This window comes from Chiroxiphia lanceolata, chromosome 3, assembly GCF_009829145.1.
Source record: "Chiroxiphia lanceolata isolate bChiLan1 chromosome 3, bChiLan1.pri, whole genome shotgun sequence".
In the NCBI taxonomy this organism is placed as follows: Eukaryota; Metazoa; Chordata; class Aves; order Passeriformes; family Pipridae; genus Chiroxiphia; species Chiroxiphia lanceolata.
Genome location: NC_045639.1, coordinates 18454228 through 18467502, shown reverse-complemented (window position 1 = coordinate 18467502; position 13275 = coordinate 18454228). Strand labels below are relative to the sequence as shown.

At 42.7% G+C, this 13275-nt stretch overlaps 1 protein-coding gene across 1 annotated transcript in view; it reads right to left on the bottom strand.

Moving 5' to 3' along the window:
* Positions 1-476: 476 nt before the first annotated feature.
* The window catches only part of AIDA (axin interactor, dorsalization associated), a 29404-nt gene continuing 16605 nt past the window's right edge, over positions 477-13275 (bottom strand). The window contains exons 5-10 of the mRNA XM_032681280.1: positions 12140-12203; positions 11604-11710; positions 7104-7226; positions 4723-4845; positions 4131-4248; positions 477-3181 (exon numbers count right to left, since the gene is read on the bottom strand). Of these exons, the coding sequence (XP_032537171.1) occupies positions 3085-3181; positions 4131-4248; positions 4723-4845; positions 7104-7226; positions 11604-11710; positions 12140-12203 (632 nt within the window). The 3' untranslated portion in view covers positions 477-3084. The remainder of the gene's footprint in view (positions 3182-4130; positions 4249-4722; positions 4846-7103; positions 7227-11603; positions 11711-12139; positions 12204-13275) is intronic.

Sequence of the window (13275 nt, the reverse complement as noted above, 5' to 3'; positions counted from 1 at the left end):
AGTTGTGTAGTTACTGGGGAAACACAGGTGAACTCTCCACTAGATGGACTTAGAAATTTCCTAATTGCTTTCTGCTTTAAAGACCAGCTTGTGGCATTAAGCAAGGTGTGAGCCAAGTTTTCATCTTACTCCATGTTTAAGGCCAATTTAAGACCAGTTACTCAGTGTTTAAGACCCTAACCCAATTCAGCTTCCTTAGCAGTAAGTCTGTATTTTGAAAGCCTCTTTTACTTAGTTTAAGAAAAGCAGCTTTCTGTAAAGCAGGGTGGGTGTATGTAAACCATGTTAACCTGTATTGCAGACACAGAACACTGAATAACTTTAAAAACATGCCCTACACTTGTAGCTGTTTGAGTATTAGTGCAGGTATTTGGAATATCAGGCCCCTTACTGTCTCAGTGAGCAACGTTTCTCAAAAGTGCACAGCACAAAAGTAATCCTTAGGGAGGAAAAAAGGAAGACAACTAGGAATAATAAAAAAACCCTACTGGGGAGGCCATTACAGCTTTACTGCCAGAGTACAAGCAGCCATTAAACTTGCCATCTAGGTGTTATATTCTTACAGTACAAGTGTAAAGCTTTAGATTCAAGATGAAAGACAAGCTAGAACATCACTGAAGCATAAAACAATACCAAAGCTTGTGGTGTGGGCAGCAGCAGTCCTTTCAGTGAGAGACAGATCACAGAAAATTGCAGGGGATAGAAGCAACTTTAAAAATGGTATTTCACACTCAACAGACATTAATTCACAATTAGTTAAATACAAAGCTCTACTTGTGTATTTAACAAAAATATTTCAAAGTTGACATTTCTTATAACTGGCGTTAATACAGAGCTACAAGCTGGGGAAGGGTCAAGGTAAGCAGCAGAAACGATGGGTTTGTGGTTCAGGGGATAGGATTTCAATTGGCATGGTGGCCATCGACACACACGTTGATGACATACGTGTTTGAAAGTCGGGTTCTCCAAGTTCAGGCTCTTTCCTTCTTCATACAAGGCTTTGTGATGTTTAGTGTCTCCTCCCTTGCCTGTCCCAGCTAGCGTGAAAAACTTAAAAGCTGGATGGAATGGCCCTCTGGATGCCCCAGGAGGAGGCACCTTCGACACACACAGGTGAGTGCAAGGAACAGGAGCAGAGCCGGACAGAGCCCCAGAACCCTCCCTTGCTGAGTGAGAGAGGCCTTCCAGGGACACTCGGTGTCACAGATCCTTCAGTCAGAGCAAGTCCTGAGCCAGCCAGGGACCACTGACAGGTAACACACCTACTGCCCAAGCTCAGAGTTATTTGCAGCCATAGACTTAACAAACACTTTGCTCCGTCCTTTTGCAGAGTTCAAAGGATGATGTTTGGTTGGTTTCTAGGAATGTGTGTATCCTCATTTTGTCTGGTATCCAGAATGCTGCATTCAGAGGTATTTCCATGACTTGTAGGGATAACTTTTCAGGGCTTGATAGTTACCCTATCACCTGTAATACCATTGGGGTATTGTAAAGAACCATAAACAGGACAATTCAATTGGCCTTTTTTTTAACCCCTCCAACCAGCAGTGGAATTTGAGAAAGTGTTGCTGACTTCTGTCATAACACCTAAATAATGTCATCTCTAGATGTACCAGAACAGAAGAAAGGCAAGAAGATTAGGACATTCAAAACCAGCTTTTTATCCTAATCAGTAAGGTAAAGCCAAAAATGCTGAACACCTGCCTGGAGACAGACAAGTGGCAGGAGGAGAAGTAACATCTCATAATGTAACATCTTGGGGTTATATGACAGAGAAGACGAATGGATGATACACCTGCATCCAGGCTGTTTAAAATAATTGACACTATTGTGGGAGCTGGGTCCTTAGTTAGCATAGCAGAGTATTCAGGCACTAGGTTAGATATGCAAGAAGTTTATCAAACCTTAAAGTATCGTATTAAATATCCACGCAAATATATCTGAAAAATTTGACTGGGTTCTACTTCTGTCCCTTTATTAGGTCAAAAGATGAATGCAAGTGTGTCATAATAAGCCAATGTCCTGCAGCTTATTACACACCAAATCAAAAATATAGAAAATAAATGATAATCCTATCTACTTACATAAAAAGGTAATTTTTAGAGTAAGTTTCCAGACTTGCACAAAATACGCAGAAAACTGCATACAATCAGTTTCCATAAGAACAGCAGTTTCATGTAAAAGGTGGGTCGGCCTGCTAGCCAGATCTGCTTTATACAAAGCTCTGGAAAATCAACATTTCAACACTGAGGGGCCTGTCCTGCTGTCACTGCAATGGCGAAACACCCACTGCCACCAGGACAAAGCCCTGGAGCAGCCTCTCTATCCCCCACCCACCTTTGCAAACCACTCTCTGACAAGATACAGAAAAAAAAATAGCTCTATTAGGGAGTAACAGTGATTTAAAGGATTGTAACATGTATCCAAAAATCAGTACAAGTGGATCAGGCAAGGCTGTTAAAATCATAGTTCAGTGTTCTCATCTGCAGCTGTCCTGCTCCTGACCTGACCACGGCCAAGCAGCTGTTGGAGGAGCTGTGCTGTGGCCGCCCACCTGACCTGCCCACCTCCTCTCTCACTTCAAAGCACCTGCAGTACCTCAAGCTCCTTCCCACCCCACCTCATCCTTCTCTCCCAGTCTTCTGCCACCCTGTCCACTACAGAGGACTCTGAAATGCAGATGAGAGGAACTACAATAGCACAGCAAGTGTAAACAGTTAGTAGGCCTGCCACATCTTTATTGCTGCAGGTTTGGCAGAGGGGCAGTCTCCATCCCCAGGTGGAAGTTGAGGCAAAAGGATAGTAATGGTTAAGATAAAAAGTGATGAACCGCAAACTTAGGAAAAGCAATCAACATGTTTCAGGGCTCTCAGAAAAACCTGTATCTGGAAGTTACTGAAAAAAACCTTGCACTTGCATGGTGGGCTTGCCCCTGACCCTGAAGTAGTGCTGTGCAGTGTGTGATGGTCCCATCTGACCTACTGGCATGAACACAGTCGGATCTTTCCGCCCCTCGGAGGCTAAGGCTACTACACACAGCTACCAGGACACGTGGTTCAGTTCACAGAAGTCTCACAACTAGGGTCATTCCTTGTGCAGTGTTTGATGGAGGTGAAGGTAAAGTGGTTTCTTGGTCAACAGTTGCAATTTCTTCCTTTTAAAGTCAGTGGGTTTTTTGTACCTGTAACCACAAGAAAGTGAGTTAATCCAAGTGCAAAGGGCTGCACAGGAAGATGATGGCAAACTAGAAAGCTCGTCCTGTACAGATCTTACTAACCTAATCTTTTAAGTACATCTGACAAGGCTTATTGGAAGCAACAATAATGAGTAGATTTACAGGAAGAAACTCAAACCAGTATTTTCTCTGGCTTATTTTTTTAACAGAACAAAGATTTCAATATGCAAATGAGTGTAATATTTTTGTAAGGAGATTCCCAACATAATGCTCTGGACTGTAGGAGACCCGGTATCAGTTACTCAGTACTTCAGAAGTACTCCAGCTATCATAGACTAAGTGCTTTTCCTAAAGGTGCCCAGAATTGCAAGGTTCATCTTCTTCTTGAAAAAAACCAACCCCCAAAACCCTCACTCAGACCTTCAGCCACACAGCAAGGGTAGGATGCACACCACAATCACTGCAGCATAACTGGCTGATCTATTTGTCTCCTTATTAGGGCAAGGGGAGAACAAAAACACAACCACCCAATAATGCTTTGAAATGTTCATAAAATTTGCAAATTGGTACCTCATGTCTCAAATTAGCTTTCCTTTACGGAAGTTCTGTACCAAAAGATTGTGAGCTGATTATTTTTTTTAAATATAGCTGATCTGAAAGTCAAGCTAAACTCCAAATTAAAATCTCGCACACAGACTTTGTTAACTTCATATAAAATTAGGTTACAAACACCAGCATTTTATTTGGAAATGGTCTAATTTCTGAGAAGGGTCTCTAGCCATCTTACTTGCCTAAAAACAGTTTATCTTCCCTTCTTTATTAAAATTAGAATATTCTTTATGGAAGTCAATCTAATGAGTCCAAGAAACTTTCCTTGATGCAACAAGTCACACATTGTAACTGAAGTCTAGTTCATTTCTTCACTCATTGTCATCCATAATTGTGAGTCACTTACAGTTCTATAACAATTGCCCCAGGTTTAATTTCATCCATCTCCATGAAAGCAAAGCACTTGGTGCTAGTAAACCTTTTCTTAGGCTTGTAGTGTTTGAATTCAAAGAAAATAGCTGCACCTAGAGTGAAAAATGGTTTAATAGAGAAGTTAGCAATTATGGCTAATAGTTATCTGCCAAGAAAACTTATTGCTGCCCGTACGTTGGAGGAAATTATCTCCAATAATGCTTCTGTTACTTACTCAAAAGCTACTCTGTGTTCTTAAAATGCTCATCACTCTCACAACAGCTTGTCCTCTTCACTCAATTGCTCATACCAGGTAACAATGACTGAGCAGGTGATAAAGCAGCTCAATACCCGTGTAGTAGAGCAGACTGCTGCATTTTTATCTCTTTTCATTTCTCCCTTGTCTGCAAGTCATTGCAAGGACCAATTTGAAAGCGACAGGATGCAAAGGTCTATTTTTATCCTTGTCTGGATCTCAAGCCCTGCAGCACCAGCTCAGGCACAGCCTGTTTATTAGATCAGGAGCAGACCAGTGCCTGTGCTTCCAAAGCTCTCGGGCCCTGTTTCAGGTCCCTGGTACAACATACCTTTTGTTAGTCTTTCAATGTGTTTCTGAATCTCGATGTCCACATTAAAATGGACATATGTGTCCTCCTTTCTCAAAGCCACGGGAGTATCTTGCACAGGAGTCAGATCTATCCCATTTAAATCTGCAGGAAAGAACAGCATGAGAATGGCAGAAGCTTCTCAGACTTAAGGTCCTGCTTTAAAAGATTCATGAGTCACTCCTAATCCTGCCACCAAAAGTTAATGCACACCTGGATTTTCCCCCTAAACTTAAAAAAGGGGCAATCATGCCTCTTCACAGTCAGTGCATTTTCTTCTTGATTGCAACATGAAGACAGCTAAAGTTCTGACAATATTTCAGACGAAAAGTTGGAATTCTCCCTCTTTTTATTTTTAAGAGTGCATTTCTTTCCGCTCTCAGCAAAAGATTCCATTCCCTCTGCACACAGGACTCCAGCAGGGCTTCAGCCTGAGTGGGATATGCACCAAAGGCTGCCCTCCACACAGGGTGTGCAGGGCACAGCTGGCACAGCTTACACAACCTGGATATGCCCTGTCTTGTGCCTCGACCCAATGTCCATTATTTCTCTCGGTTTTTCCAAGGGCAGAGGCATTGTGGGGCCACAGGCTAGACTCCAGCTCCCAGCACCGGCCACTGATTGTGCTGCTCAGGCACAGCTACCACAGATTCTCACTAAGCCTCTGCTGTTTTCAGGAGTACATGTGTCCTCTTACTCCCTCCCCTCTCATTACTGACCCCTTTCCCTCTGGCAGAGGAAGTTGCTAAGTCATGGCCAAGATTACAAGTATGGACACGTTGTGCTTGGGGCACAGGCTGAGGTTGGGGCCCTGGAGCACCACTGATGCCCTTCATCCAGGGCATGGGCTGGGATTTGCCAGTGTCACATCAGGAATTAACCTCTTTCCAAACCTGCAGAAGAGCAGCTTGGTACAGAACCAAGGAAAACACCTGCTCAGAGTCTTCAGACTCCTAATAGTGAGAAAAAGACTTTTCAGAGTTACTTTTCTTGACTAAAAATCTTGAGAAATAAAGTATCAAAAGGCACCATTAGCAGACTAGGTGATAGCCTGCCCCCCTCCACTTTTTGATCCTATTTTCTACATCATTCCTTGGCAGTCACCATTTACAGGTAAGTGAGTTTGGAAATAGAAAGCCACATGTTAACAGGCAGACTTGTTGGGAAAGCAAGCCTAGCAATACACAGTCTCCCTTAGTTCCAGAAAGGAAATGAGAGCTAGCTCTGAAGGCAAGCAGCAGTTTTACCACTATGTAATAAAACAAACACTTTGGTGGCAAGGAACAAGGAATGTTTGCTTTACAAGTTCAGACATGGACTCAAGTGACACCTGATACTGTGACCCTTCCTTCTGCCAGCAAATATGTCTGGTGGAGGAAGCACTGATCGCCTCTAACAAGTATTTAATCCCTACATTTGCTTTCCAATGGCACATCTAAAGAGGACACATACAAGGTCGTTATCACAACTGATAACCAGAGGCTGCTGGCTCAGCTACAAATTTTTATACAATAAACAAAAAAAAATACCTCCAAAGATTGTAAAGAGAAGCAGAAGTCAAACAGGGCAGGCTAAGGGTAAACAACTTTGACTACAGGGGCTTCCTGCTAAGAAATGCAAAATGGGGAACAGACACTCCCACTAGGAGTGTGAATACCAAAAGTCTCAGTGTCAAGCAGAAGACATCAACCATGCTGCCATTTAAAACAGAGAAATCCTAATATTACCTATCCTGGAATGACAGAGAAAGAGGTTCTTCCAGATTCATGGAAGCCCTCAGAGGGGGAGGCCATTTGCCTACCATGCTTTGGCCAAAACATTTCACTGCCAAGGTTAACATATATTTTATATTTTATTTCACTTGCAAGCTTTGCTTCCCAGCTTTATACCCATTCCTCTAAACATTAGGGCTTGGTAAGATTATATTTGCTTTACTACAAAATTAGTTTATTAAGAGGGCAAGAATGGAGTCAGCAGGCTGTGGTTCACCATCTCCAGAAAGCCCAGAGACCAGTATGTGTTGGGGGGTACAAGGAGTCCAAACAGATCTGTACTTAGAGCCAGCTGAACAAGCTGGAATGGAGAAGCACTGCCTGCCAAGTCACTGACACTCACTCAGCTCCCAGCACGGGGAAGGCACCCTGGAGTGCACAGAGAAGTGTGTATCCTGTACAGATTCACTTCCCAGTATCTCTCAAATACAGAATTTTTCCACCCTTGATTAAAGCAGAAGCCCTAAGTCCACAATATAAAATGCAAGTAACAACAAACATTTTTCCCAGCAGGCTGAAAAATCAATGCAGCTTTCAGAAAATGCACTCTGTCCAAACCAGCAGTGAGGAGCCAGGAACAGAAATCATTACCCTTTACACTGACAGTGATGTAAGGATCAATGCACTGCCCAGCATCTTTCAGACCAATTTTCTCTATGTTGATAGTGAGTAACGTCATCCCGGGTTCAGATGGCAATCTGGGTAACAAAGTACCTGGAAAGAGTAAAGCACATTATTAACCCTTTGTGTCATCTTAAAGCAGAGGCCTTGCTTGTCCCATCTTCTCTCATGGAAGATGATGTTCTCCTTAAGGGGTTCAAAGCTCCAGGATTCATATCCCAATAGTACACAGCACTATGGGAATGTCTGTGTGCAGAGACACACAACATCATTTGACAGATTTCAAAGCCCACACGAAAAAACGAGGACTGTCTCAAGTCAAATCAATTCATGAAAAACTAATGCCATAACAACAGAGAGGAGCTTTGTTCAAAGTGTTATTTCTTGCTGTCACGCAGAATAACTCATTCATGGAACTCGCTTTATATCATTTTGGAGGATTAAATTTGGGAGGCTGGATTCAATCTGCAGTTGAAGGAGCTTCAGACACTTAATCAGGAGTCCCACCCCATTGAGCATGACTTGGCTTCATGCTGAACATTTACACCAGGAGATTAAGGAGGAAAATGGCCTTGGTGCAAATCCCACAGCACATAAGGGAACTAGAGGATTGATTCTCAATTATCTCTGTTCTACTGGCCTCTACTTAAAGAGAGAAAAAATAGTATCTGCATCCCCCAAGTTGGCTTCTGCCTTAAGGAAGGAGTTTCCAGCTCTGCATGAAGAACAGTTTGTATCAAAACTTGGTGGTCAGCATAAATGAATCCTCACAGTGCTAAGGAAGACTGTGCAGCTGGCAAGAAATCCAAACTGTTCAAACTTACTAAGAGCCATGATATTCTGTCATCAACAATGGAGTAGGTTATTTCCTGCTGAATTTAGCAAAAACTGACACACTTCAAGCCTCTCTCCAGTATTAGATGAATTAGCACCAGAACAGAAAAAGCTCAGACCCAAGAGCAAGTTTGATTTAAAGTTTTGGTTTTCTAATGAAAAAAAAAGTTATCCCCAGGCTTAAGATCTAAAGAAAGTAATAATTTCCTTTGACAAGTCCAATATGGGTTTTTCCTTGATACTTTTTTTTCCTCTTGAGGAGCTGGAGAACCAAGGACTTTTTGTCCTGTGCGAGAGAATGACTTTGCAAGAGGGGACCATGTATTCTGCCCTTAGAACTAGAGCCACAGCTTCAGCAAGATTTCATCAGCATTCCTGAACCCAGTCTCCCTCTCAGGATCATTAGCAAGACCTGAATTCACATCCATGATGCTGTATGTTTCTGTATTCCCTGTCCTGGTGGCTGGCAGGCTCATGGTCTCCGAAGTACCATGTCTGCAGCCACTTCACAACACACCACATCAGAACTCGACCCATTGTTCTGAAGCAAAGACTTCTGATATTGGGTGAGAAATGTTAAAAGTAAACTCAGAAGAGAGCCCTCATTTCTGCAAAGCAGCACATGTTTTAGTTAACCCTGCTGTCTCTCTTGAACAGATGTTCGAAGACAGAGTCCTTATTTCAATCTAAATGAAGGTAGAAGCAAGCCCCCCTTCTCTTTGGCACAGAACTTTGCTCTGCTGTTTCTCAGTTGCCTCCTAAAAGCAGCATGGCCCCCAAGAGCCAGGAACAACTCAGCCTTCAGTTTTTCCTGTCCATCACTCAAAGGGTGATGTGATACTTGATAGAGAAATCACCAGAAAGATGCATCAGACTGGCATTTATTGTAAAAATAGTGGCCTAAGAAAAATTATTCTGTTTTTGCAAAATGCTTTCCAGAATACGTGAAATTGTAGAGTTGCATTGAACAGAACAGTCAAGGCCACTTCCAGGAGATAAGAGAACAGTAGGACAGAAAGTTTCCAAGGAACAGTTTCCTTTCTGCCTCAGCTGGAGGAACAGTGGACTAGAGCAGCTGACTGTAACCTGTCCCACGAGAGTCACAGCCCCCCAGTCAGGCCTGGTGCTGAAGCCTCTGTAGCCACTTCAGACAGGAGCCATCAGCTGACAGTGGCCTCCCCATGCTACAACTTCACTGAGGCTGGGCACCATCACACTGCTCTCTGCCCCCGTGGCTCTGGCCCATGGGCCTGCAGCAGGCTCACACTGGGGCCTTTCAGGAGAAAACTGCCAGCCATTCCAGACACAACCACAGGGCATCTTTGCCAGAGTGGGAAGGAGCATCTACAAATGATGTAAGTGTCCTCCTACAAAGTGTGTTTCAGAGCCATGACAGTGATCCAGCCCTACAGCTCTCTGCCACCAAGACACAGGTGCTCAGTCTCTCCCTTCCCAAACTCCAATTCAGAGGTGGAGGAAAAACTGCTGGGTTCACAAATGAAAATGGTTCACAGAAGAACCCACTGCAAGCACAGCACTGGAATAAAGTCATATATAACCAGGAGAAAGGCAGGAAACCTTTGCTGTTAGAGGCAGCAAGCCATTGGTCAGTTCACCTCCCTACAGCACAGAAGTCTAAGTACTCTGTGTGTAAGATTTCCCAGAAATGTATATTCCAGTAAATAAAATCCAGCTACACCTACCCTTGGCTACACAACTTAGAATGCCTTCATTAGCACAGCAGGACTTCTAGAGAGCTATGTAAGATGTGTCAACAGATACAAGCTTCACTTTTTCTGGTACTAAAGGCAAACAAAGATCAGTACAGAGGTGCCCAGCACTGCAATTGTTACCGACAACTGTATTTTGAGGATTGGAACTGAGAGCTGAATGAAGAACATCACAGCTACGGGAACATGACCAAAGAAATAACTGTACATACTAAAAGGTTCTCATACCTTCATTGGCTCCTGGGTTAGATGAATGGGGCAATGTGATAACGATGAAGCCATGCATGTAGAAGACAAGACCACGATCAGTTAGACAATACAGTCACACACTATGGATTAAAGGCATAACAAAGCAAGGAGTGCAACATGGTTCTGTTAATTCAATATGGGAAGTTCACTTCATTTATAAGGCTCAACCCAGAAGGCTGCAAACTGCTTTTGTTTAAGCCTCATCAGCCAGAGGAGGAGCAACAGACCAACCTCCAGTCAGGTAAGAAATCTCACAGTAATTTGCATTCAGTGGGGAAAACAAAATCTGTGTTAAAGTACTGCAAAACCACCTCAGGAGTTTAGATTATTGTAGCTATGGGGAAGTTTACCTTAATGCAAAAAAAGTAATTCAGAAAAGTCAGATATGCAGTCTATTAAATAGATAACAATGTAAAAGAGCAAGTAAGTTCACGAGTTGCTCTCACTTCCTCTTAAAAGCATGATCTTACTGAGAAATAATTCTGTAAGAAGCATATGCCCCAAACATCTCTTCTTTCAGACTTTGCTACCCTCCATTGAAAATGATTTAACTGTAAAGTCAGTCTGTTTATCATTAGCTTTCTTAAGTCCATACACAGCTTTTATGTCCACTACATACCTACAGCTCTGATGGGCTGCAGAGGTACCTGTTGGCACTGTGGCAATGGTCACAACTTTATTGATTCACCACCACACCAAGAGCCACTCAAGGTCTCTCTGTTGTACTGACAGACAGAAAGCATCTCCATAAATGGATTTATCACGGTGAATAACAAGGACCGAGACAGCAAGTGTCAGCAACCAAAATTCACAACACATTACAGCCTATTTGTGAGCTTGGCACAAACAAGTGTAGACTGTGCACATCTACATCAGTCCAGCCTGCAGAGATCACATTCAGTACCATGCCCTGGCTCACATCTAAGGACACAGACATGTTTTCTCCAGGCACAAGTAACGCAACACCCCAGCTCCTTCAACCATAATTCCAGTACTAGTTTCCTTACTTCTTATCTCACTTCTGAAATACAAAGTTTGTCAACTGGCTCTGTTTCTCCTGCAAAGAAATTACACCAGGAACCTGAAGAACCCCCGTTGGAACATCTAAATTGTCAGAACCTGAAGCTACAGGTATATCCAGTTCTACAAGTGCTTTCATGTGGACAAGGCCTTAAGCTATCAAAATCAACATCCCCTCTTTATCCTCTCAGAGCTTGGCTTCACTCTAAGCCGCTGTCTCACCAGACAATGCAACACAAAAATAACCAGCAACAATTTATCACATCTCTAGCAGGATGTGATGCTCCTTGCAGGAGAAACACTGCCACAATTTCCACTTTAATGCATTTGAAACACTGCACACAGTACAGCTAAGAAAGTGCATGGGATGAAAATACTGAGCTTGAATAAGGAATAAGGGCTAATTATTTGAGGTAGATGGTACCACCCTCAGAGGTTATTCATACAACTATTTCACAATGAGACATTGTTTGCTGAGAAAAAAATTCCCTGGCCACCTTTGTGATTCTCCAATACAGCATAAGAGTTTACATTAGCTTGTTGCTCCTCATCCAAACTTTTCAAATCACGAGGGAGAAAGGAGCTTCTCAGAGATAGAACTTAGAGATGCTGCATATGGCAAGGCTAGTGCCCCTACCTGGAACTCTAGCAGGAAAAGAATTTGGAGACCCTGCTCCAGCTCCTCCTTCCTCGTCATCCTCCTCAAACTCCAAGTGTTCCTCTTCTCCAGGTGCTAAAATCTTCCTGTAAAACACAAAAAAGAAGAATGAGACCAACAATTACTCGTCATCTGGCATTCAACTCACAAGCCAGCATCTGGGTACAGAGCAGGGACGACACGCTTTAATGTCATTTCATACTTCTTAACTTCTGCCTGTACCTATAGACTCTGGCAGAGATTGCAGGAGCTCAGGCCAATAGAAAGCACAGTCTAAAACCAAGACACAATACTGGCAATTTCAGATGTAGGGATGTACCAAGTCCTGATTTTACCAAAAGTATGGCCTTGATTTTTAGTGGTAGCTAGACAAACAGAACACAAAAGTTCTTTTATTAACCAGTTTACACAAAGCAGTACAGCAAGTTGGTGGCTCTAGAAATTCTAACCAGGCCCCAGGCTATGCTCCCTTTCAGATATGTATCCGTACATGAAGTGAACCAGTTCTCACTTACCTGAGTGGGACAGGCTGAACATCAAAGGGGAACTCCTTATTGTAAGTGAGGATATTCTTTAGGACTGCAGAGAGGGGAAAAAATAAGAATCCATACTCATAAACCAGCACTAATTCTACTACTTTGCAAAGCTATCTACATTCCAACAGCATCTTTACACACAAATAATAATAACAGTATTTAAAAAATAATCAGATCATACAAAAAGCACCCGTTCTCTCATATTTTAAACACAGCACAGCTGTGTATATCACTTTAACATTCAGACAGGTGAGCTGCAACTCCAGCACAAAATCACCACCACACTCACACAGACAGGGAAGTAAATGTGGCAATAACCAAAACCATCATGAGAAAAAGCTACAGATCCCAGGGTGATGGTAACAATCTTTGGTGGCCATTGAAAGGAGGGGGTGGTGTTACTGGTATCAGCTCCAAACAGACTGAAGTCTCCAGAACTGACACACTTCAGCACACATGGAGGCTGCACATTCAGGCAGCCACCATGGGAGACCAAGTGTGCTGGTAACACAAAGCTTTGGTGAGATTTCCTACTTCTTCATTTCACATGCTTTGTGTTTTCATTTGGTGGTGGTGGCAGCTTTGTTTGTTTTTTCTTTTTATCTGTCCTTGGATGTCTGGGAAGGTTGGCAAAATTCAGAAGAGAGTGTAGTATCTGAGCACCAAGCCCCATAGACACCAAATATATCTCCAGCATTCTGTGGAGAACAGCTTTGACATTTTTATTGGGAGCTTGACTCAAGTTTTAGTAATCACAACTTTAGCTATTATTTCCAGACACATTTACCAGTAAAAGCAAAACTTCCAAAAGCACATGAATGAAATAAGCATTTCATGACTCAAAGGCCTAAAAATTTAGAAGAAAACACCTGCTGGGAGAGGCACTCTCCTACCAGACAATGAATATCCCAGACTGGGTAGGGGGAGAGAAAAAAAAAATGTGATTCCTCTCACAGAGCCTCACTTTGCAATAAGCTCTCTCAGAGCACAGGAAATCTCCCCTTACGACTACTGAATGATAACAAAACTCCTTTCAAACAAATGATTGGTAGGATTACACAAATACCAAGAAGTGCTTAAATACCAGTTATGTTTAAGGAACCACTGCCAGGCCC